General features: G+C 42.2%; 2 protein-coding genes across 21 annotated transcripts in view; both read right to left on the reverse strand.

Annotated features, from left to right (window-relative positions):
- Positions 1-23,938, reverse strand: part of SYTL5 (synaptotagmin like 5) — a 291,111-nt gene extending 267,173 nt beyond the window's left edge. For 12 of the 20 annotated variants that reach the window (XR_008708618.1, XR_008708619.1, XM_055565062.1 and 9 more), the window contains exon 1: positions 23,383-23,938. The gene's annotated coding sequence lies outside the window, so the exon portion shown is untranslated. Of the gene's footprint in view, positions 1-22,904; positions 22,999-23,382 lie in introns of all 20 variants that reach the window. The other 8 variants (XM_055565056.1, XM_055565055.1, XM_055565059.1 and 5 more) reach the window with 6 other exon arrangements.
- The window catches only part of LOC129640161 (histone H2A-Bbd type 1), a gene marked incomplete at its 5' end in the record, with an annotated part of 109,760 nt that extends 85,589 nt beyond the window's left edge, over positions 1-24,171 (reverse strand). Inside the window, one exon of the mRNA XM_055565398.1 lies at positions 23,948-24,171. Coding sequence (XP_055421373.1) covers positions 23,948-24,171 — 224 coding nt within the window. The remainder of the gene's footprint in view (positions 1-23,947) is intronic.
- Between the last annotated feature and the right edge of the window lie 2,776 nt (positions 24,172-26,947).

Raw genomic sequence — 26,947 nt, forward strand, 5'->3', positions numbered from 1 at the left:
GGCACTTACATTTACTCATCTACTTGGTTTGTTTATGGAGCAACGGGAGAGGAGACACCTGCTGGGTACCTACTATGTGGCAAGTACTTTATATACCATATGTGTCATTGCAGGTCATCCTCAGGTCACCCTCTGAGGAATTATTGACCTCAGTGTATAAATGGGGACACTGAATTTCACTGAATATAAAGGAACACTCTAAGGTCATATAGTTGTTATGTGTCAGAGGCAGGATTTGAATCTCAGTCTATTGAGATTCAAAGACGTGCAAATCAAGTGGGATGCCCTAGACAGCTGAAAGTGCTATCAGAGGAATCATACTGCTCTTGAATATTAAGTGCTGTAAATGAACTTTTTATCCAAATCTCTCCTGGGGCACTCACAACTCTCTACCTTGTATTTATATTTATATTTATATATATATATATATATATATACACACACACACACACATACATATACATATATATATATATACACACACACACATACATATATATACACACACACACACACGTGTGTGTGTGTATGTATGTATGTATGTTGATTCTCCCCAGGAGGTGATTTTTTAGGGTGCAATCTGGGTCTGAATCATCTTTGGTGTCTGGTGATCTGGCCTTCAGCAGGAACTTATTAAACATATGTCCAAAAACTGGACAGAAGGGAGTTCCCTGGTGACCTAGTGCTTAGGACCCCGAGCTTTCACTGCATGGCCCTGGTCAGGGATCTGAGATCCTGCAAGTTGCATGGTGTGGCCAAACAAACAAATACTGGACTGAATGAAATAAATGGAAAAGCTTAGAGTTAAGTCACTAAATATTAAGTCTCTCCTCAGACAATAATAATGTTTTTCAAACAATACACTAAAAAACCCATATGCCAACTAAAAATGTCACTTGTTTCCATCATTTAATTAATAAAGAGCTAAACCAGAAGAACTTAAAAACAACATTTGCATATGAAATTCACAGTATTGACTAAGTAGACTTTAAGTGTTCTTTGATCCAAAGTCTTAATTGGTGCTGCTGTTGCATTTGGTTTTGTTTTGGAACACATGGAACCCCACCTACTGCTAGGCACATGAGTTTTGTGGACCAGTAGAATTAGGTCTCAAGTGTTTGTGAAAATGTGCAGTGGTTTGTTTTTATATTTTACATTTATGTTTCTTCCAGATTCCACAGTCATAATCACCCTTTGTAAACCACAGACAAGGGGACAAAGAAAATACTATGTTTGACCCTGTAGCCATACTTAATCTTCAGAGCAGAACTCCAAACATGTTTATTTCCTTCTTTAAGTCACTACATTGGAAATAGTTCGCAGCCAAGCAGGTTGAAGAGTATGACACACACATGACTAGACTCGTGGAGAAACCCAGGAGCTGATGATTCCAAGTGAGAGACAATGGATTTTGTAGCATGTTGTACAACAGTGTTTTTATGATCCCCAGGATCCATTCACCAAAGATCATTATGGTTGTAAAGGGCTTTTGCCTCTCCTGACACGGAGGAGAAAGGATTGAGAATAGGAAAAGGATGCCTCTTATGCAAGAGGCATAGGTGAGATCTGAAACACAAATGCAGGCCAGGAGGGAAGAAGAATGAAGGGGCAGGGCCAGTGGACTGAAAGCATAATATGGCTGATATCCAGTTGAAAATTTCCTATCTGCATTGTACTCCCCCACTGTTATCTCCAAGCCATAAATAACACAGTTTTCTGTGAGCAGAGTTTTGATAAAGAAAACCTTGTCTATACAGCCAGCCACTATGGAGAAAAATGTGGAGGTTCCTTTAAAAAATTAAAAATAGAACTACCATATGACCCTGCAATCCCACTCCTAGGCATATATCTGGAGAAAAACATGATCCAAAAAGATACATGCACCCCAATGTTCATTGCAGTACTGTTTACATGGAAGCAACCTAAATGTCTATCAACAGTGGAATGGATAAAGAAGTGGTACATATATACAATGGAATATTACTCCACCATTAAAAAGAATGAAATAATGCCATTTGCAGCAACATGGATGGACCTACAGATTATCATACTAAGTGAAATCAGTCAGGCAGAGAAAGAGAAATCCATATGATATCCGTTCTGCATGGAATCGAAAAAGAAACGATACCAAAGAACTTACAAAACAGAAAGAAACTCACAGACCTAAGAGAACAAACTTATGGTTATCATAAGGGGAAAGACTAGGGGTAAGGGATAGTTAGGGAGTTTGGGATGGACATGTCCACACTGCTATAATTAAAATGGATAACCAACAAGGTCCTACTGTAGCACAGAAAACTCTGCTCAATGTAATGTGGCAGCCTGGATGGGAGGGGAGTTTGGGGGAGAATGGATACATGTATATGTATGGCTGAGTCCCTTTGCTGTGCACTTAAAACTATCACAACATTGTTAATCAGCTATACCCCAATATAAAATAAAGTTTTATACAAAACTTTATAAAAAACAAGATACAAAAAGGTGATAAAAATGTAGGTATGAAGAGCTTTATGTAAGGAAATTTGGTGGTGATACAAATAGACAGACAGAAAAGGAAAAAAGAGGCCCTTGTCCATAGTGTGGGGATGGGTCAGAGAGAGGCAGCAGCATGGAGGCTCAGTTACTAGGCAGCAGATACCTGTGATGAGCTAAGGGAGGGGACAAGAGATAACCATGACAAACTTGTGATACGTGTAATGACACTCAGGGCTCCTCAAGCATACCAGAAGAGGAAATTGACTCCCAGCATGGCAAATAACCGGGCTTCCCTGGTGGTTCAGAGGTTAAAGCATCTGCCTGCAATGCGGGAGACCCAGGTTCGATCCCTGGGTTGGGAAGATCCCCTGGATAAGGATATGGCAACCCACTCCAGTATTCTTGCCTGGAGAATTCCATGCAGGGAGGAGCCTGGTAGGCTACAGTTCACAGGGTCGCAGAGTCGGACATGACTGAGCTACTTCACTTTCACTTATGGCAAATAACCACATTCCTGGCTTACTAAAGGGAGAGGCAATGCCATGCCTCCCCAATCTCTGAGAGAAGACTGAAGAATTTAGACATACTTCAATTACATCATAGAAGAGGTGCCTTGAAATCCAGGCATAATAAAGGGCGTTACCAGAAGGCACATGAGGTAAGAACAAATGTGTAGAGACAGAAAATGCATTCAGCAGTCCCAGGTAAGGCACAGCACAAAGTAGACAAAGTATTTGTATTTAAATACTCCATAAAGTATATCCAGTAGTCATGTATGGACGTGAGAGTTGGACCATAAAGAAGGCTGAGTGCCAAAGAATTGATGCTTTCAAATTGTGGTCCTGGAGAAGACTCTTTGAGAGTCCCTTGGGCAGCGACAAGATCAAACCAGTCAATCCCAAACGAAATCAATCCTAAATATTCATTGGAGGGGCTGATGCTGAAGCTCCAGCATCATTGAAGCTGAAGCTCCAATATTTTGGCCAACTAACAGGAAGAGCTGACTAATTGGAAAAGACCGTGATGCTGGGAAAGATCGAGGGCAGGAGGAGAAGGGGATGGCAGAGGATGAGATGGTTAGATAGCATCACTGACTCAATGGACAAGAGTTTGGGCAAACTCCGAGAGATAGTGAAGGACAGGGAAGCCTGGCATGCTGCAGTTCCTGGGGTCACAAAGAGTCCGACACAAGTGAGCAACTGAACAACAAAGAATAGCCAAACTTTCCCTAGGCTATAGTTACTACTTCAAATTCTCCCCTTTAAAATGGATCGTCCATCAACTATTAAGTCCTTTATCATCAAGGCTCTCTATACAACATCATTTTAAGAGAAGGAAACGGACAACTGCCACAAGATCTTTCATATTCATCTTCTCTGTAATAAAATAATCCTATATTGAACCTTCATAAGAAGTAATCCCAAAAGAGTAAGCACATGCCAACATTTTTGAACATCTAATACTTCTGAAAAAAAATTGGAAATTTGATTTTTGGTGTTGGAGATGACTGATGGGGAGAAGAAAAGGCTTGACTAATATGTTTTGAAGCGAATGTCTCAGATACAAAACTCACAAAGCCAAAAACGACTATTGTTCCCCCAATGAATAAGAAATGAATAGCAACAGGAAACAAGCAACAGTCATAAAATAATAAGTTAAAATGAACCCTAAATTGATACTTCATTGTCAGTGTGACTCATTCCTTTTCCTTCCAACTTGTCATTATGTTAACAAAGAAACAAAGTCACCTTGACCATCTAGACTTCTTGGGTATCCATTTTTTCATCATCACTGTTCCGTCTCATATTTACTAACATTTATTTAATTCAATGACGTATCAGGCAGCTTGCTGATTGACATAAAAGCTAGTTACATGTGCTTTGTCATAAGGAAAGGTAGAGGGCTAAGGAAATATTGTGATATAGAAATTACAGCTAACACTTTTTTAGTATTTACCAAGTGCCAGGTAAGAGAGGTAAAGTAACACACTCGTGTTCTAACTAATAAATGGCAACAGCAGAATTCCAGCCTCAGTCCTTTTACTCAGTGTGGATTCACATCCTGGCTCTGCCTGTACTTAGAAGACCAGATTTGATCTTAATGACATTTTTAAAGTCCTATATTTTGTGCCCTTAGGGGAATATCAGATTAATATTCTTCCCATTTAATTCTTCCACCAAGAGGATGCTCTTGGAAACAGTAGCACAGTGAGAAAAGCAAAAGTTGTTCCTGGATGAGCCATCCTTTCCATTTGCTACAAGGTTTTAACTCAGGAAACCCCGAGGGTTACAGGATCACATGATGGACACTAAGCTGGCATCACGAAAGGAAGTGCAGTGTAGAGGTAAACAGCACAAGGACTTCCCTGGTGGCTCAATGATGAAGAATCTGCCTTACAATGCAGGGGACACAGGTTTGATCCCTGGTCGGGGAACTAAGATCCCACATGCCATGGAACAACTGAGCCTGCGTGTTTCAACTACTGCAGCCTGTGCACTTGGGAGCCCATGCACAACTAGAGAGCCCATGTGCCACAATCAAGATTTGACATAGCCAAAAATAAATATTAAAAAAGAAAAAGAACAGCACAGACCTGGGAGCCAGAATGTCCTAGTGTGAATCCTGGTTCCTCCACTTCATAGCTTATGACATTAGGATACTTCACTTCTCCAGGCCTCAGTTTCCTCCCCTCCAAATAGGAATAATAATAGCACCAAACTCTTAAGGCTGCCAAGCCCACAGGCCAAAGGCAACAGTACTTTGGTCCCTCTTACACATAAAGCGTCTATGTAAAGGCATTTGGGACAAAAGATCAGTGAGACAACACCTTCCTTCTCCATTACTAGAAAGTGTTAGTTGCTGAGTTGCATCCAACTCTTTGCAACCCCATGGACTGCAGCCTGCCAGGGTCCTCTGTCCGTGGGATTTCCCAGGCAAAAATACTGGAGTGGGTTGCCATTTCCTCCTCCAAGGGACCTTCCTGTGTCTCCTACCTTGCAGGTGGATTCTTTACCGTCTGTGCCACCAGGGAAGTCTCTCCATTTCTGGAGAAAAGCACTAAAGGAATCACATGACTCTTGAAAAACTAAGACAAACAGAAGTCAGACAAGGCAATGAAGGAAGCTCTAGGGATATGTAAAGAATTTTGCTACCCAAACTCCAGCTCTGTGCTAGAGGTCAGTCTATTTGTATCCTCTAGAGGCCAACATTGTGGCTGTGAGCAGACATCTTGGAGTCACAGAAGGCCTAGCTTAGATACCAAAAGTATAGGCACATTAGAAGTTTGGTGGAGGGGGGGTGGTGGGCAGATGAACTGGGAGATTGGGGATCAACATATATATACACTAACACTTAGTTACTTAGGTAACCAAGAAGAACCTACTGTATAGCACAAGGAACTCTACTCAGTGCTTTGTGATGACTGAAATGGGAAGGAGCTCCAAAAAAGAAGGAATACATGTGAAAGTATAGCTGATTCACTTTGCTGTACAGTAGAAACTAACAACACTATAAAGCAACTATACTCCACTAAAAATTAATTTAAAAAGAAACAGTTCGGAGGAGAGGGCAGTGGGCAAGAGCTGAGCAACCCAGGATAGTTCTGGATTTATAAGCTAAGCTCTACCTTGGTCTAGGCCAGGCCTTATATAATAGAGTGCAGATGCACAGCGAGAGCCAGGGAGGTCCTCAAAGCAGGTCAAAAGTTACAGGCAAAGGCAGAAATGACGACTAGTGACCAATTACACCAGTTGGCTGGGGGAAAGATTTCATAGGGAAGGTGCCAGTGAATGGTATAGGTAGGGGCCAATATGTAGATGTAGTTTTCCCCTGGCCTAAGTCTTTTTTTAATTTATTTTACTGAAGTATAGTTGATTTACAGTGTTGTGTTAATTTCTAGTAGTAGTAGTAAAGTCGCTCAGTCATGTCCAACTCTTTGCGACCCCATGGACTGTAGCCTACCAGGCTACTCTGTCCTTGGGATTTTCCAGGCAAGAGTACTAGAGTGGGTTGCCATGTTTCTGCTGTACAGCAAAGTGATTCAGTTATACACACACACACATTCTTTTTCATATTATTTTCCATTCTGGTTTATCACAGGATACTGAATATAGTTCCCTGTGCTATACAGTAGGACCTTGTTGATCTGCTCTAAATGTCATAGTTTGCATCTGTTAACCCTCAACTCCCACTCCATCCCTCCTCCACCTCCCTCCCCCTTGGCAACCACAAAGTCTGTTCTCTGTGAATGTTTCATAGGTAAGTTCATTTGTGTCATATTTTACATCCCATATATATCATTCCTAGCCTAAGTCTTGATTCAAGTCTGGCATCTTTGTGAATGGAAGTTTCAGACCTTGTCACAAATATGTTTGGTAACATATTACACAAGAAAGTCTACCTCAAAAAATAACAATAATAATGAGTGCCTACCACAAACTCCCAGACAGCTGAATGGATTATTCCATATTTAACATCCCTTGTAAACTATCTCCATCAATTCACAAGGGACATTAAACCAAATGACTAAATGTACAAAGCTATATGGGCCAAGTAGCTTCTTGCCAATATCACAATATGTTTTGATCCTCCAAGTAAATATCCTGGTCATGTTGCCATAGTTGGGAATGTTTATAGACTATATGCTTTTCTAAAGCATATATATATATACACACACACACACATATATATATAACATATGTGTGTATATATATTTCAATATATTCATATATACATATTCCAACTCCTTTCATTAATATCCAATCAAGAATCCAGATACTGGCTACATAGCTAAATATCAATACTTCATTTTTCACCCAGATGTACTAAAATCCCCCCCTTAAAATACTGCATAAATGCAGTAGTTTTTAGCATCTGTACTGTTAGCAGCGGTATGGTTTTACCTATTAAATTAAAACACAAAAAGGTCGCCAAAATGTTTCAGCAAATATTTAGTTGGAACAAGGTCTTCAGAGGGGAAAAAAAAAAAAAGAACAAATAAAGGTTTCAAGTGGGCCAATCTCACAACTGGCACTTAACAAATATATACACCTACACTCAAAACCTTTTCATTTAATGGAAATGTCTTCGATCAATCAGTTAATGCCACATAACCCAGACCAGACACTTGATAAGGCCAGTCTAGCTTGTGGTGGGAGTGACGTTGGAGGGCAAGATTGAGCTTTAAATCCATTAGCCCACCACTGTCACCCTTTAGGTATTTAGTATACCTAAGCCAAAGCAACTGGCATATAAATATAGGGTCTAGACAGAAACAGGGATGTATCTCTTCCTTTACATCTTCTCCACAGGACAGCCTGAATAGCCTGAATATTCTTTTCTATAGGCCTTTGCTTATGACTTTTCACTTATTATGGGGAAAGTGCAATGGGGTCAAACTCCTTGTTTACAGTATCCAGTGTAATTAAAGTGTTGTATCACCTGGAATTATTCTCATGCTACTCACCCTGCCAGATGTCATGGGAGGAAATGGCAGGGAAACCTTCAGCGAACAATATCAGAACCAAACTGCTTTCTTAGAGCTAAGAAGATCATACATAGCAAGTCTGGTGTAGAGCAAATGAAGGGTCCATGGTGCCTCCCCTCAGGATTTCAAGTCCTGGGAATGTCATCCTTGACTGTCCCTATGCGGTGACGGCAGACAGTCAGGAGTTCAGGGACTTCTCTCGTGGTTCAGTAGCTAAGACTCCACGCTCCCAATGCAGGGGCATGCATGCATGCGTGCTCAGTCATGTCTGACTCTGGGTGACCCCTGGACTGTAGTCCATCAGTCTCCTCTGTTCATGGGATTCTCCAGGCAAGGATACTGGAGTGGGTTGCCATTCCCTTCTCCTGAAGGGAGATCTTCCCAACCCAGGGATCAAACCTGAGTCTCCTGCATTGGCAGATGGATTTTTTACCGAGTCACCTGGGAAGCCCTCAATGCAGGAGGCCCAGGTTCAATCCCTAGTCAGGGAACTAGAACCTGTAGGCCACAACTAAAGATCCTGCATGCCACAACTAAGACCTAAATAAACAAACAAAAATTAAATATATATTAAAAAAAAAAAAGAAAGAAAAACTACAGTCACATATCCAAAAGGCCTGGGTGGAGGTGGGGAAAAGTGGGGCCAGAAACACCATACCACCTAATACCTTCAAATAAATTCTTCTTAAACTAGTGAAAGAGGATTTGATTGTCCTCTGCTAAGAAACCAGACTGATACAGCTATACTGCTTGACAAGCAAAGGTTAAAATGCACAAATGCAGCAAAACTACCAGAAAAAAACCTTGGAAAAAGGAATCAATTTCCAATATAGTGATTAAAAATTCTATGGTTTACCTAACCACCTTTGGTCTGCTTCTACCCTCTCCTTTCTTATTTCTCTTTCATTACCCTGCTATTCCTCTCCTAATCCTTTGCTTTGGAGTCTAAAATAGCTGAATGATATATGTTAATACATGCATTGAAAAATCTCTGGAAAAATACCAGTAACAGTTAATAAGAGATGTATCTGAAAAGGATTAAAGGATATGGGGTGGAAAGTAATCTTAATTTTCACTGTGTGCTCTTTGATGGTTGATTTTTTTAAAACCACATTAGTTAATTATTCTTTTGGTTAGAAATTAAAGCAAAAACCTGCCCCTAAAAAGGAAAGAGAGACAAACAGTAAAACAAGTCCACATGTAACCATTGGTTTTACTCTTTTTTGTGTGCTTAAAAACTATAGGGCTAGCCATAGTTTGGTATAGAAATTCATGCTATTGGTCATAAATAAGATTGGGATTATTTCATTAAAACTTCATTACCATGAGTCCATACTAATATAAATGACTGAATAAGTAAATGGGACAGAGGAGACCATTTTCCTACACAGAAGAATTCTACCTAATTCATATAGATACTCCACCCTCAAGGAGATGGAACATAATTCCCCACAACTTGAGCACGGACTGCACAGAGTGGCTTCCTTTCTACTGTACGATCCAGCAATCCCACTCCTGGGCATATATCCAGCAAAAAAAAAAAACACGTAATTTGAAAAGTCACATGTACCCTAATGTTTATTATATACTTACAAGAGCTAAGACAGGGAAGCAACCTAACTGTCCATCAACAGATGAATAGATAAAGAAGATGTGGTACACATATACAATGGAATACTACTCAGCCATAAAAACAAATGAACTAATGCCATTTGTAGCAACACGGATGGACCTAGAGATTATCAAACTAAGTAAAGTTGAATCAGAAACAGAAAGACAAATATCATATGATGTCATTTATATGTGGAATCTTAAATGATACAAATGAACTTACTTACAAAAAGCAGAAATAAACCCACAGACAGAGAAAACAAGCTTATGATTACCAAAGAGGAAAAGTGGAGGAAGAGGGATAAATTAAAAAGTTGGGATTACATATAGACACTTTTATATATAAAATGGATTGCCAACAAGGACCTAATATATAGCACCAAGAACTCTACTCAATATCTTGTAACCTATAAGAGAAGAGAATGTAAACATATATATATATAAAACTGAATCACTGTGCTATACACCTGAAACTCAACATTGTAAATAAACTGTATTTCAATAAAAATTTTTTATAAAGACTGAACTACCTCTGAGAGTGTTTTTACTGGAGAGTTAGGAGGCGTGCATGGCTCTGCTCAAGATAACACGCCACAGGGGAAAGGCCTTGAAGCAGAAGAGGCTCAGGGTGCCAAAGACCACTGTACACTGTTATAGGGCAGTCACTAGAGAACTATTTGAAGGTAGACATCCCTGAATGGGGAAAATAGAGTGGAGAAAGGAGATGGATGAATACAATGGTAAGACAAACTCCTCTGAGGAGGAGGCAGGACTTTCACCAAGAAGCATGGAGGTCTGTCTGCAGGGCAATGAACAGGAAGTTCCTCTCAAAGAGAAGGCCTGTGAGATTCGAAGGGAACTGGGATGTATTGCAATCCCTACCTCCTCCCATGAAGGGTTGCGTGTGAGTGCTAAGTCACTTCAGAAGTGTCCAACTCTTCACAACCCCATAGACTGTAGCTTACCAGACTCCCCTGACCATGGGATTCTCCAGGCAAGAATACCGGAATGGGTCGCCATGTCCTCCTCCAGGGGATCTTCCTGACCCAGGAATCAAACTCACGTCTCTTATATCTCTTGCATTGGCAGGCGGGTTCTTTACCACTGGCACCACCTGGGAAACCCCCCATGAAGGGTTGGAGATACTTAATAAATGCTTTCCTTGTGGACTGTGGATTAGATAACATTGGGTATTCACTTTAAATCATTTCCTTCATCTGTTGTAATTTCCTTCGTTTTGCTTACAGCAAGGTTCTCAACTTAGGGTCCACGGTCCCCAAGGATGTATGGATAGAATTTAGAAGGTCAATGAACTTGGATGGAAAAAAAAATTACATCCTTATATTCACTAATCTCAGAGACATTACTATGTCGACAAAGGTCCGTTTAGTCAAGGCTATGGTTTTTCCAAGTCATGTATGGATGTGAGAGTTAGATTGTAAAGAAAGCTGAGCACCAAAGAAATGATGCTTTTGAACTGTGGTGTTGGAGAAGACTCTTGAGAGTCCCTTGGACTGCAAGGAGATCCAACCAGTCCATCCTAAAGGAGATCAGTCCTGGGTGTTCATTGGAGGGCCTAATGTTGAAGCTGAAACTCCAATACTTTGGCCACCTGGTGCGAAGGGCTGACTCATTTGAAAAGACCCTGATGCTGGGAAAGATTGAGGGTAGGAGGAGAAGGGGACGACAGAGGATGAGATGGCTGGATGGCATCACCGACTCAATGGACATGAATTTGGGTGAACTCTGAGAGTTGGTGATAGACAGGGAAGCCTGGTGTGCTGTGGTTCATGGGGTTGCAGAGTCAGACACAACTGAGTGACAGAATTGAATTCACCAATCTCTAACCAAAATTTAGTATTTCCTTCAAATATGGATATAGGCAATAAACCACAATAGTTTCAGTATCTGTGTGGCTTTGTCACCAATAGAAATCACACATATTTCACACATCACATTACAGTTATTGCATATATTGTGAAATACATGGGCTCCAAAAATCACTTCAGGTGGTGACTGCAGCCATGAAATTAAAAGACACTTGCTCCTTGAGGGGAAAGGTATGAGAAACCTAGACAGTGTATTAAAAAGCAGAGACATCACTCTGCCAACAAAGGTCCACATAGTCAAACCTATGGTTTTTCCAGTAATCATGTATGGATGTGAGACCTGGACCACAAAGAAAGCTAAGTGCCAAAGAATTGATGGTTTCAAATTGTGGTGCTGGAGATGACTCTTTAAGAGTCCCTTGGACATCAAGGAGATCAAACCAGTCAATCCTAAATGAAATCAATTCTGAACATTCATCGGAAGGGCTGATGCTGAAGTTCCAATACTTTGGCCACCTGATGCAAAGAGCCAGCTAATTGGAAAAGACCATGATGCTGGGAAAGATTGAAGGCAAAACAAGAAGCGGGTGGCAGAAGATGAGATGGTTAGAGAGCATCACTGACTGAGCAAACTCTAGGAGATAGTGGAGGACAGAGGAGCCTAGTGTACTGCAGTCCATGGGGTCGCAAAGAGTCAGACATGGCTTAGCAACTGAACAACAGTATATTGTGAAATATCCCTTTGTTCATTACGACTTTAAAATTTGGGCAGTCAGTAGGCCCACAATTAGATCTTACTGTGTAGTAAGTTAATAAAGAAGAAGGGAAGTGAAGTGAAGTCACTCAGTCGTGTCTGACTCTTTGCAACCCCATGGGCTGTAGCCTACCAGACTCCTCCGTCTATGGGATTTTCCAGGCAAGAGAACTGGAGTGGGGTGCCATTGCCTTCTCTGGGGGATCTTCCCGACCCAGGGATGGAACCCGGGTCTCCCACATTGTAGGCAGACACTTTACCGTCTGAGCTACCAGTGAAGTTAATAAAGAAGTGCATTGCAATTCTGATCATTGTATTTCAATATAATTTGTTTCCTTTGTAATCCAATCTGTTTGATTTTATGTATTTAAACCACTATTCTGATAAACAGACCATCACCTTCGTCAAAGGGTCCATGACACAAAAATGGGGTAAAGGTTATCAACCTTATGATACAACAAGGAGTAGGTTTAAAAATGAAGAGGGAAATGTCCTGTTAATAGCCTCACCACTTCCCCGCCATTATACTAGCAACCAATACACACACACCCCAAAGAGAGAAGGGGACTGTAGCCCACGAATGCAGTGTTAAGACTAGCAATAAAATGACAGTGGGCGTACAGCAGAAAGCAGTGAGGAGCCTCAGGACACAGAGGAGCCACAGGCAAAGCAGATGACGAAACGGAGGACACAGCAAACTGTTCTAAGTATACGAAAGGACGTAACACTTAAGGGCCACGTGCTTAGTCACTCAGTCGTTTCTGACTCTCTGCAACCCTATGGACTACAGCCCTCCAGGCTCCTCTGTCCATGGGATTCTCTGGGCAAGAATACTGGAGGGGGTAGCCATTCCCTTCTCCATGGGATCTTTCTGAGATTCTTTACCATCTGGGCCACCCAGGGAAGCCCCTCAGGGCCATAAGGAAACTGAATATTGTGCCCTGCCATTCTAACTGGTCACAATACACTGGAAACAAAAAGGGAGGAAATATATCACATGATGAAGAACACTGACTCAAAGCCATTAGCTCAGAGCAAGGACTGGAATAGGCTTTCACCAAGACCACGTTCTGTTAGCACAGCATCTTTGTTGGTGGCAGTTTCATTTAAAAAAATTTATATAATCTGATATATACAAAATATTCTATATCATTTATAAAGTATAAGGAATAATGATAAATGAGTTTCAGTGAACCTATCACCAAATGCAAGACCTAGAACATTCTGAATGTCAGTGCATCTACTGTGTGCTCCTACCTCCCCCATCCCTGTCTCCACAGCAGAGGAAAGCACTAGCCTGAACTGGGATTTACCTTACTTTACAGTTTATCATGTGTGTGGGATTCCTCTCAAAGCATTGCTTAGTGTTGTTTTTAAGCTTTATAAAAATTATGCCCAACTGCATGAAGTTTTTGGTAACTTAGCTTTTCATTCACTATTTTGTTTCTAATAGGCAGCTATGTTCTTATATATAACAGTGGTGAATTCATTTTTATTCTATATAAATATAGAATAACGAATATATATATATAAAATATATAAAATATAAATATATTATATATATATTTATCTATATAAAATAATGAATAACAAAATTTTTTATCTATTTTCCCATCAGTGAACAAATACTTTATTCCAGTACTTTTGTATTATCAGCTATGTTGCCAAGGACATGTCTAAGGAGATTTCCTGGTTCACATGCAGAAGAATTTGAGAGGTTATACCTAGAAATAAAATTGCTGGGTCAAAGAATATACGCATGTTCAATTTCACAAGATAATGCCAAGGGGACTTCCCTGGTGGTCCAGTGGCTAAGACTGCACACTCCCAATGCAGGGAGCCTGTGTTCGATCCCTGGTCAGAGAACTAGATCCCACGTGCTGCAACTAAGTGTTCCCGTGCTGCAAATAAAGATCCTCGTGCAACCAAATAACTAAACAAAATATTTTAAAAAAAAGATAGTGCCAGTTTTATTTTCCAAAATGATTTTACCAAATGTGCACTCCCCTCAGCAAGGTACATAGAGGGGTGGGAGGTGGGAGGAAGGTTCAAGAGGGAGGGGACATATGTATACCTATGGCTGATTCATGTTGATGGATGGCAGAAACCAACACAACATTGTAAAGCCATTATCCTCCAATTAAAAATGAATTAAAAATTTTTTAAAAAAACAAGGTACATCAATTCCTATTGATCCATGTACATACCAATACTTGACACTATCAGATTTCATAATGTATTGCCATCTCTGCACACTCAAGATAGTATATTGCTTCATCCTATTAGGGGCATAGAAGTGTCAGCAAGTGCCAAAACTTTTATCAGTACAACTAATTCAAAGTTATACAAGGTCTTAACCTAAGTTCTCCCTGAAATGCAGAGCCTGAGACAAGGGTTTGCAGGCAAGCAATTTGGGGAATTGATTTCAGAAAATAGAATTAGGGAATTTAGGAAAGGGAAGCAGAAAAGAGAAAATCAATACAGGGGCATATTTTCAGTTGGCCACAAACTGTAGGCAATGGGGACCTTCACCTTTCTTAGACTCTATGTGAATGACTTAGAAGCTAACAAAACTAAAATGCAGTTCAAAATTATCTAGTCAAGGATGGGAGAAAGAAGCCTTTATCTCTGGCTCCCAACCCATGTTAGTCAAGGATTGATTCACGGGCCTTAAATACCCTCACAGTCCCCAATACCTATGTGAGTGCCAGGCAGTTCCAACAGGCCTCTGTGTTGTAACATTGAAGCAGTCCCAGGGTGGAAAGTGAACTATCCACTGTAAGGTTCAAGCAAGGTCCTGTCTGGTTACACCCACATGAAATTGGCTGCAGGATCAATGGCTTGACTAAAAGGGAGGCTGAAAGGATGCACAGTGAGACACAAGATGTGCCCAATATACGCAGCTACTAAGTGGCAGGGATGGAACGCAAACATATGTGTCTATTACAGTTCAAACAGTAGGCATTTGGTACATAGTATGTAAACAGTGTCCACTGCCTACCCAACAGCCTTCACTACCTTTCTTCTCGGCTAGGACAACACTAACATGCTCAGGAAGCCAGCGAAGAGCTCTGAAATGGAGCTGGCACAGTAGCTGCAGGGCTCTGTCATGAGCCCAGATTCCTTGACTTTTCCATTCTCACCACATCAGTGCTGACATACATCCTGAGTCCAAGAGGGCTCTAGCCATCATGCCTGCATTCCAGGCTAGCAGCTGGAGGAAACAGGAAGTATGCAAAGGACCCTCCTCCCAGTCAAGCCATCTCTCTTTAGGCAGGCTTCCTTAGAAGTCCCCACACAACACAATGGTTCTCTGTGGCACCGCTCAGTCATAGGATCATACCTTGGTACAAGAGATGCTGGGTCACAGAGACCATTCAGTGGATGCATCAGCACCAGGAATAAAACTGCACCATCACTAAGGGAGAAGGCAAGAAAGGATGCTGAATGGCAACTAGAGGTCTCTGCCAAAGGAGCCGTTTGATGTGGGGCAAGCTCTTAATCTATACTGCAGTCTTCCTCTTTGTACATTGGAAGTAAAAGTACTACTTCACAAAGTTATTACGAGGACCAAATGAGATCATGTAAATAAAATTGCACAGTTGCTGGGATGCAGAAAATGATGAATAAACGCTAGCAGTGCAAGCTCGGATAACTGATCTTATCAGTGTCTCTGCATTTCTCAGGCTTGAAGGTGCTGGATGCTGACTCACTCCCATAATGCTCATAAGTGTTTAAAGTCAGAGTGGAGGCTTAGTAATTTACAATGAGAAATGAAACTTTCACACAGACCAGACAGCTTGACCAGGTTATTCGCTCCCTGAAGGCAACAGACATGGAGAATCATAAGGTTGACTGCCAAGCATGAAATCAGGAGAAACAGAATTCATTATACAATTCAACTATTTAATGGCATTGGGCTTGGACACTCTCTTGCATCGTCTCCACAACTGAGTTTATCTAATCTGGCAGGTCCGATGATCAGGCTGGAAGTATCACAGGTAACCTCTCCCCTGGACAGTGCTAGGAGGTTTTACCAATTGCTGGCAAAACTCACCAAGAACGTAGAAACTGTGCGAAGACCCTGAGGGTAAACTCCAACAATTTTGGCATCAGCAAATTCATTCTGGAATAGGAGGCCCTATAAACCTGGCATAACTTTGGAAAAGTCAGAAGTGAGGGAAAATGGGGCAGCATGAAACCGCTTTAGATTTATTGGATTAAAAGTTGAATTCATTTTTTACTTTAAAATGGAAATATTTTAGATGCTTCATACCAGAGATGAGAGAACATTATTAATAAGAACTAAAAACATAAATGCTACAAATTGAGCAAACAAAAATATAACAATGTATATATACATGCATGTGCCAGAATCTCACTTGTGACAATTTTTTATCTTCTAGGCTGTACATATACCTTCTGTTGCCAGTTTTGCTCTAAATAGGGTACAATAAAAAGTAGGAGAGCAATGTGGCATAAAGGAAAGTGTGTTAAACTTTGGCATCAAAGTTGCTTTTCAGTCTTGGCTTGACCTCTTGTAAGTAATGAGATCTGAACAAGTTATTTAATGTCTCAAAACTTTTTCTCCTCTGTGATAGACTGCAAAAAATAGTCCCTGTTCCTTATCCCTCTCTATATCCATTTCTTTGGTCATAACTTCGTAGGGTCCTCCCACTCTGACTCTGGGCCTAACTATGGGGCTTACTTTGGCCAACAGGACAAGGTAAAAGTGAGGGTATGCCAGTTATGCATCTAGGCCTCAAGAGACCTATTTATTTCCATTTGTTCTTTTCTGTACCTCTGCTGGCTGCCCTGAGGACACGACCGGGTAGCCTGCCAGAGGATGAGAAACATGTGAAACAGAGCCCAGGCACCAGTTACTCCACTCAAGGTTAGTCTAGGAATATTACTCAGTGATTTAAGGAAAAAAAAAGAATGAAATAATGCCATCTGCAGCAACATGGATGGACCTAGAGATTATCATACTAAGTGAAGCCAGCCAGACAGAAAAAGATGAATATCATACAGCACAACTTATATGTAGGATCTAAAAAAAATGATATAAATGAACTTATTCACAAAATAGAAAGACTCACAGAACACAAATGTATGGTTACCAAAGGAGAAAGGGGAGAGGGAGGGATGAATTATGAGTTTGGGGTTAAAACATACACACTACTATATATAAAATAGATAACCAACAAGGACCTACTGTACAGCACAGGGAACTATACCCAAAGCTTGTAATAACCTATAATGGAAGAGAACATTAAAAAAAAAGCGTGTGTGTGTGTGTGTGTGTGTGTGTGTGTACATAACTGAGAAAACTGAAAGGGTTAGCCTACATCAGCCAATATCCAGATAAATCCAAGACATGTGAACAATCCCAGCCAAGATCAACAAAACAGCCTAGTTAACCCCCAGCTGACCTAGACACATGAGCTTATAATACGCACATTGTCATATGCTACTGAGATTCTATGGTTGCTTGTTATGCAGCATTATTATGGCAGCAGATAACTGACACACACGTATCTGATATATTAGAGGTTACAACAGCTAAATGAGATATCAAAGGTAGAGTGACCAATATACAAAAAAAATATATATAGCTATTTTGGGGGACAAGTTTCTACTTTAAAAAAAAATAAAACCACATTCTTGAAATTATACCCAGGTCACTAACATATTTTTTTGGATGTTTCTAAACCATTTAGTCTCACATTTGCAGACAGTCTCTTGTTTTACTCTCCCAAAAAAGTAAAAACATCTGCAGACCATGAATTCTAATTGAACTTTCAAAGAGCAGGCAAACTATTTTTCCACCTCCAGTCATTTTGCAGAGGGGGGTATTGTTTGATGTAGCTCACCATTGGTCTCACGTAGAAATAAAAATTTAATTAAATTAGAATTTAAAATTAATGTGTTTTGAGAAATGTGCAATGCCTCCCAGCCCTGCCCCAGATTGTACAATCTCTAGAATAGTTAATCCTCCAAAGAAAAAAATCACATATAAGAAGCCAGCAACTCATCTCATAGAATCATCTTTGAGCTGATATAAGGGCAAGCTGCAATTTAGCTCTGTGATTAGAAAATAAACATAAATAGAGATAAATGGGCCGATGTATAGACTCCCTGTTCATTCACTTCCATTTGCATAAGAGATTAAGAGACATCAGTGTAGCATTTTCTCTCATTTCCTCATCCTTTGTCTTTTGAGCAGATAAAGTAATTAAGTCTGGCAAAACAAAAAGTACAACGCTATAAACTTCACAAACAATGATATATGTAATGAACTAGATTCACTCCATACCACAGAATCTCAAAATGTGAGAGAGACATGGTTCACAAAGCTCTTCTCAGTATCTGAACAATCCCTAAAATTGAAATGTGTATTTCCACTAGGAGCCCCGGCTTCCTGTGTGTTTAATATAAAGTGTATACAGACTGACGGAACTTTAAATAACTGAAATTAAACATTTAAAAAATAAAAAAAGAAGGGATGGTTCCTATACCAGCAGCACCATGAGAAGTAGTGCATACTGATGATTTAGGGCGATGGATTTTCTTTGGGAGCCTTCTCTGTTCCTTACTGCAGAACATGTACTACAAAAAATGTTTGAGATGATCCTTAGCGCACACATGAAAGCTGAAGTTGATGAAGGAAAAGAGAGCATATGTCTCACTGCCAGCTTGGAGACTTGTTAGAAACACAAATTCTTGGGCTCTAACCCTTAGGCCCTAACCGTACAGAATCACAAATTCTGAAGTCAGGATCCAGCAATCTGTTTTTAACAAGCTCTCCAGGTGATTCCCATGCCTGCTCAAGCTTCAGAAGTACCAATCTAGACAGCACCAAAGCTGCTTCCAGCATTATCTGGGGACTGGCAGCATTGGCATCACCTGGAGTTCATGAGACCTGCAGACCCTCATGCCTCACCCAGAGTTAGTGAACTGGAATCTCAACTATAGAAAGATCTTCCGGTGAATTGTCTGCACAGTAACTTTTGGGTAGTGCCATACTCATACCTGTCCAGTGGTTCCTGTTCTGGGCTGAATTGTATCCCCACACCCCCAACCCCAGCGACTTCCCTGGTGGCTCAGATGGTAAAGCTTCTGTCTACAATGCGGGAGACCTGGGTTCCATCCCTTGGTTGGGAAGATCTGCTGGAGAAGGAAATGGCAATCCACTCCAGTACTCTTGCCTGGAAAATCCCATGGACAGAGGAGCCTGGTAGGCTACAGTCCATGGGGTCGCAAAGAGTCAGACATGACTGAGTGACTTCACTTTCACCCTCAACCCCACTCCAATTCACAAGTTGAAATCCCAACCCCTAGTACTTCAGAATCTGTGCATGGAGACAGAGCTTTTATAAAGAGGTAATGAAATCAAAATGAGGGGTGGGCCCTAATCCAATATGACTGGTGTCCTTGTAAGAGGAGACTGGGACACAGATACATCAGAGGAAAGACATGAAAACAGTGAGAAGGAGGCCATGTACAAGGCAAGGAGAGGGACCTACCTCAGAAGACGCCAGCCCTGCCAACACCTTGATCTTGAACATCTAGCTCTCAGAACTGTGAGAAAATAAATTCAGTTTTTAAGTCATCTAGTCTGCGGTACTTGATTTTGGGAGCCGGAGCAACTGATAACAGTTCCCAAAGTCAGCAGCAAAGTCATCTGCTGCTGCTGTTAAGTCGCATCAGTCATGTCCAACTCTGTGTGACCCCATAGACGGCAGCCCACCAGGCTCCCCGGTCTCTGGGATTCTCCAGGCAAGAACACTGGAGTAGGTTGCCATTTTCTTCTCCAATGCATGAAAGTGAAAAGTGAAAGTGAAGTCGCTCAGTCGTGTCCGACTCTTAGCGACCCCATGGACTGCAGCCTACCAGGCTCCTCCACCCATGGGATTTTCCAGGCAAGAGTACTGGAGTGGGTTGCGATGGCCTTCTCGGGGAAGTCCAGGTATCAGGCCTTAAATCTGGACTTTTAAGAGCTCCCTGGGTGATTTTTAAAGTGCAAAACAGTTTGAGAACCACTGATGCTAAGTCAGAGAAGGCAATGGCACCCCACATCAGTAGGTCCTCTCTGCAAATACATCAGGACTTCTACTGGAAAAGTCAAGAATCCAAGCTGGCAGTGAGATATATGCTCTTTTTTCCTTCATCAACTTCAGCTTTCATGTGTGCGCTAAGGATCATCTCAAACATTTTTTGTAGTACATGTTCCACACTAAGAAACAGAGAAGGTTCTCAAAGAAAATCCATCGCCCTAAATCATCAGTATCTACAACTTCTCATGTTTTTCTTGGCCCTCCAGCTAAGTTGCTCTCCAGACTCCTAGGATGCAAATTTGAGACTCTGAGTTTGTGTAACCCAGAATTTCAGGGCATAGGTGCCAAACCAGTAATTATGTTTTTTAATTGCTAAACCCTTTTCCATTTGTCCTTGTGAGGTTGTGATGCTCCCAAACTCACAGCACAACTATCTACTTACTGAAGGTTTACTCTCTTTCAGAAGCTGGAGGATCTGACCCACATTTATAACAATAAAAACCATACATGCCATATATATATTATATATAGAAATTTATTTTTCTACCTGCAGTCTCTAAAAGTTACCACTCTACAAAAATGATTTAGCACCCTTAAAATACCATACCCGAGAGAGAAAATAATCCTGTTCTGAATATGCTTTTGCTACACTGTTTAATATTTAATGTGATAGTTGGACCAATCATTAATACCATCACTGGCTAAAACAGAACCACTTTCTTTCATGACAGTTCAACAGACTTGCCAGCTAGTTTCCAAAATCTCTCTCCAAAGCCCCTCTCCCTGGCCTCCTTCCCACAATACAAGCTAAAAAACCAGATATTTCCTGGCCTCCCCATGCCACAGTCCAGTCCCATGGATTGATAGGTGGCCCAACTCTGACCAATAAGATAAAAGGGAGATTCTGTTGAGGAACATTGGGGAAGTTATTTCTTATCTGATAGGAGAAAGTTGCAGGAGGAAGTTATTCTACCACTTTCTACCCCATTAACTGCATTTGAATGTGGGATAAGGATGTAATGTCTAGAGCTGTTACAGACATCTTGAAACCAGGACAGTGAAAGTTGCTCAGTTGTGTCTGACTCTTTGCGACCCCATGGACTATACAGCCATGGAATTCTCCAGGCCAGAATATTGGAGGGGCTAGCTTTTACCTTCTCCAGGGGATCTTCCCAACCCAGGGATCGAACCCAGGTTTCCTGCATTGCAGGTGGATTCTTTACTAGCTGAACCACAAGGGAAGCCCAGGAAACCAGGAGGGTAAATCTAATCCCCTGACACTGTTGGGCCACTGAGCCTACTCCAGTAATCACCTGCTGTCAGCTTTCTCTAATTTGTTAAAGCCGCTTTTAGTTGACTTTTCTGTTGCAGAAAAAAAAAAAGTCATAACTAATATATAGATGTTTTCCATATATGTCAAACCCTTATTTAGAATAAGTATAGTCTGAGAATCCACACTAAGAATCATTGAATTAGGAGGTTTATCTTATAGGAGTGAAGAAAAAGCATGCCCAGGAGATGTTCAAGGGATGCCAAACCCAATTTAAACTGCCAAATTCATGTATTCATTCATTCATTCAGACCCCCACCTAATTTTATAGGCTCCAAGGATATACAGATGAATAAGACATTACCCTGCCTTTCAAGAAATTTTACTATCTTGAGCAAGACTGTTGTGCAAACCAAGAGTCACAAGAGGCAGAGGAGAAGAGTCATGTTGTCCAACAGGTGGGAAATCTGACTCAGTTTGGGGGTCTCCCTGGGAAGAGCTTTGAAAAAAAAAAAAAGGATCACCACAGTTTCCATTTAACTCTAAAAAGTTACCCCTGGGAACTGACTAAACATCTCATGTTTTATTAATTTTCTGGGGGGAGGAGGGTAAAGGTTTATCTCTATAATCACAGATTATAAACCAAATGATGATTCAGGAAAGCACAATTAATGATAGGCGACCCAATCAACTGCCAGAAAAGCTGCCCCCACCATATTTCTCTATCCCACAAAGCAGGAGAAAGACACGAGGTTTTTTGGGGGGGGTACGGGGGGAGGGTGAGGAGACGTTCGCCTTCCGCCCATATCAGCAGGCTTGTTCGTGTAGAACAGAACTGTGCTGTGAATTTAGACCACCTGTTAACACTGCATCAAACCAAACAGTACTGATGTAAAGCAATCAGTCGACAAGACGAGCCACAAATGCACGGCATTCTAGGAGGTTCTTTCCTTTGCTACTTTTAAGCAAAAAAAAGAGCAGCAACAATTAGTACCTATTTAATAGTCACGGAAACACTTGAGCTTAATGGTCGAGAAAGGGGCATGCACCCTCCCCGCGTCGATTTTTCTAAAAGCAGCTGGTGGGAGCACCTCCCCCCCACCCCACACAAACACACACACACACACTCGTAAAGGAAAAGTAAGAGGTAGCTTTGCAGTGTTAAATCCTTCTAAGAGACAGTGTTCACTGATTTTCTTGAAGAGAAATAATAGGTTTGGAAGCATCTCTGAAAACAGAGAAAATAAGACCCGCGGTAGCCTCCTAAAAATTTCCTGAAATACGATACATTCAAAATAAAATATTCAAGAGAGTCCTTCAGTGAATTGTTTCAACATGATCGTGGCAGTCACATTAATTGTGCCTCCGGAACATTTTGATTCAGTCAGCGGTGCCGAGATTGATATGCAGCAACTGCAGTTACCTTACAGCTCTGGCAGGTCCTGGGCTGGCTCCAAGATCCAAACTCGGGTTACGGTAGAGCATCTGCCACCTCGCAGAGAAATGAGGAAACCGCCCTGGCAAGGGATTCCAGCTCAGCCTTCCAGCTTTCTCGTCACCCTTGTCCCCCAACCCCCCTCCAAACGCGACCTCTGAGAATAACCCAGGAAGAAAGTGGGGGAGGAGGGACACACGAAACAAATCGAACATTCCTAGCCCCATAAACGCCGCATCCGGACATTTGAAGATACCCGGGAAATTAAATAGGGCCCCAGAGTTTGGCTTGTTTGGGGTCTTAGCGTGCATTTGATCTTCTCTGTTGCGTTTTTTTTAAATCTAACTTTCTGTCTCCAACGGAGAGAACCAGAGGTGAAAGCAAAGGCAGACCGAGGCACAGACTAGGAGACCGCCCCCCCCTCCTCCCCGCGAGCTACCCAAGCATCCAAAGACCAGAAACTTACCTGGCCGTCACCTAGACGGAAGAACGCCGGTCCCCCCTCAGGAGGGGCAGGTATTCAAGGTTGAGTCGCCGAAGCTGGAGATGAAATTAGACCCCAGGCGGGAGGCGAAGTCCCGCTCCGAGCCCAGGGGAGCAGAGTGACTCACGCGCTCGGTGCCCGCCTCTCGCGCCGCGCGCCCCTCGCGCCGCCCGCCCCCGGCAGGTACCGGGTCGAAGCGCTGGGGGGCGTCTCCGGCCGCCCTTAAGCTCAGCGCCGTCTACCGGACTCCCCTAGGCGGCGGCGCCAGAGCCCATCCAGCGGGGGCTGCGCCTGCCACAGCTCGCCCCTGGAGACGACCCTGCCGGACATGAGCTGCCCTCGTGGGTCTCCCCTCTGCGCCGCTACCCGGGGACCCGCTACCCCTGGCCTACCCATCTGAGCTCAACACACTTTCCACGTGCCATCTGGACACACAACGCCAAGGCCCGTACCCCCTTCCCTCCGGGGAAGGCAGGACCAACCCGGCAAGACCCCCTTGCCCTGCTACCCTCGGCCTCCCCCTTGTGGCCGGGGCACCAGAACCTACCCCTCCCAGAAGCGAGCACAGCTGGCTCCAAGATCCCAGGTGTGTCCTTTCCTGTAGGTCTCCCCCTCCTTGTTAAGGCTCGTTATTAAGTCCTTTGCACAGTGAGGCCAAAAAAAAAAAAGGTCTGAGTTTGGATCAGAGAATCGTTCCTTGCAGGGCCATGCCAAGAGACGGGGTGGCTCCTGCCCTAAAAGCCCCAAACTCCCCGCAAGGGTTTTCACAAATCACTTTTATTTATTTTTTTTATTTTTTTTTAAATTTTATTTTATTTTTAAACTTTACATAATTGTATTAGTTTTGCCAAATATCAAAATGAATCCGCCACAGGTATACATGTGTTCCCCATTCTGAACCCTCCTCCCTCCTCCCTCCCCATTCCATCCCTCTGGGTCGTCCCAGTGCACCAACCCCAAGCATCCAGTATAGTGCATAAAATCACGTGAGGGAAGGAGGTCGCAGGGTCTGTGATTAAATCCTGTGCAAGTCTCTGATTGGCAGCTGGTGAGGTAGCTGGGTGGTGTCAAAAGGGATACCTTCATCAGTCCTTAGGCTCCAAGAGGCCTGGGGCTTTGTGCTCATCAAGTAGTTAACATCTTCCATTTGGTGGGGGGGTTTTCACATTTACGAAACAACTCAGGAAATTTACATCAAATACTATTATCTAGGTGCCTCCTTCAGAGAGGAGCTAAAGCAGAGGATAATGGAGAAGGCCCCTTAGGGTCCTGATCAATTACTGCAGAGCAGCTCCTTCAACAACTCTTTCCACCTGCCAGCTGGATTAGGCAATGCCCAGACCCTCCCACAGGCTTCCCTGGTGGCTCAGATGGTAAAGATCTGCCTGCAGTGCAGGAGACCAGGGTTCCATCCCTGGGTCAGGAAGATCCCCCTGGAGAAGGGTATGGCTATGCACTCCAGTATTCTTGCCTGGAGAATTCCATGGACAGAGGAGCCTGGCGGGCTACAGTCCATAGGGTTGCAAGATAGTCGGACAAGACCTAGCAAGTAAACAACAAAAATCTTGCTCTACTGGGTGGAGAAGGGTGATGAGACCACAGTCCTGTCTCCACCATATCAAAACTGGGATGAACAGCATGTAGAATAAAAATCCTGTTACTCTTGACAAGCTTGAGAGAATCCAGAGTTCAGAGAGAAAGAGACAAAGAATGGGGGGAGAGTGGCACATTTTCCCAGCTTGAGGACAGCATTTCAGCTGTGGAAGGTTGCTGCCCATTCAGAAAAGTGTGTAATCTCCCCTAACACACACCCTTATCATCCTTTTTTTTTTTTAACTGTCATGACAAACCTAGATCTCCCCTACAGTGGGCAGAGGCTATGACATTCATTTCAGTGTTCCAATATCCAGCCTGACACCAGGATTTTCCTCACACTCCTGCCTTCCACCAACACCTCTCTACTTTTCCTCCTTTCCTATCTATTTCCTTTTACTTTTCTTCCTTATCTATACCTACTTCCCTTAATAATATCAAGCCTCAGCCTCTCTCTCTCTCTACTCTCCAAGTTTATAAGGCACTGTTTCTTTTCTAACTTTATTTTGTCTCTTCTTCCAAAGTGTCCAATATTCTGCATTCTTCCTTACTGTATTCTTTTCAAGGTTCATCCCAATGAACTGTATTGTTTTAAGTCACTCAGTTCAGTCATGTCCGACTCTTTGTGACCCCATGGTCTGCAGCGTGCCAGGCTTCCCTGTCACATTACCAACTCCCAGAGCTTGCTCAAACTCATGCCCATAGAGTGGATGATGCCATCCAACCATCTCTTCCTCTGTCATCCTCTTCTCCTGCCTTCAATCTTTCCCAGCATCAGGATCTTTTCTAAGGTGTCAGGTCTTTGCATCAGGTGGCCAAAGTATCGGAGGTTCAGCTTCAGCATCATGGATTAAAATTCTTTCCTGTCATAAATCCTATTTTCCCCTAGAGTGTGTATGTGTCTGTGTGTGTGTAAGGCAATGTCTCTTTTCATGCAAGATTATCAACTATAAGTATTACTAGAATCATATCATCATCCATTCATTCAACTCACATTTAATATACACCTACCATGTACTTGGCATTATGTTAGGTCCTGGGCTTATAAAGATGAATAAGGCAAAGTCACTAAGATCAAGAATGCCATATACCATACACTGCAGAGTGGAGGAAGGGGAAGAGCAGACGATAAACAAACTCAGGCAGGAAAGCTGTAAAAGGGATGTGTACAACGTATTGTGGGATTGAGAAGGGAGTTTGCGGCCCTCGGTGGAGGAGGTGCAGTAGTCATGAATTATTTCATCAGAAGATAACAACTGAACTGAGACTTGAAGAAAGAGTATGTATTTTCCAAGAAAATAATAATGGGAGAAATACACAGGAGTTGAATAATTTACTGTGGATTCTTAATTTGTGTCTTTTTCTTGGGATGGCATCATCATTTAGTCAGATAATGTCCGAGAGAGCTCCAGAGTTGAAAGAGTCCTAACTTCCTCAGAGTTGCAGCAAAGCTCCAGCGATTGGCTCTGCTTGGGTCATGGGTCTATTCCTGAGCCAATCACCATGGGCCAGGTAGGTGATGTACTCTGATTGGCTATCCTGAGTCATGTGCCCATTCCTGTCCGTCTGTTTTGGAGGGGAATGTAATGGACAGGTTGATAACCTTACCTGATGAGGAAGGTACAGTTCCTAAAGAAAAAGATGCTAGGAAAGATGTGGACAAAAGTAACATGTCCACTACATGTATACAATCATTTCCCTGAAAAATCTCTCATTTTGCAAAAAGCACACTGCAAGTAATAAGACTTCTGGAAAAAAAATAGAGTTGGGGCAGATCACTCAAAATGTATGCAATCTTATTAGCAGAACATTAATAAAATAAAAAATGAATGTCTCAGACACAACAGTTTGATATGGCAAGAGGCTATCCATAGAATATTAAATGTGCAATAAACCAACACAGCTGAAATTCTGACTTGATAGAGCTGAGACAGCACACAAGGACGTGGAACTC

The sequence above is a fragment of the Bubalus kerabau genome, chromosome X (genome assembly GCF_029407905.1).
Source record: "Bubalus kerabau isolate K-KA32 ecotype Philippines breed swamp buffalo chromosome X, PCC_UOA_SB_1v2, whole genome shotgun sequence".
Taxonomy (NCBI): Eukaryota; Metazoa; Chordata; class Mammalia; order Artiodactyla; family Bovidae; genus Bubalus; species Bubalus kerabau.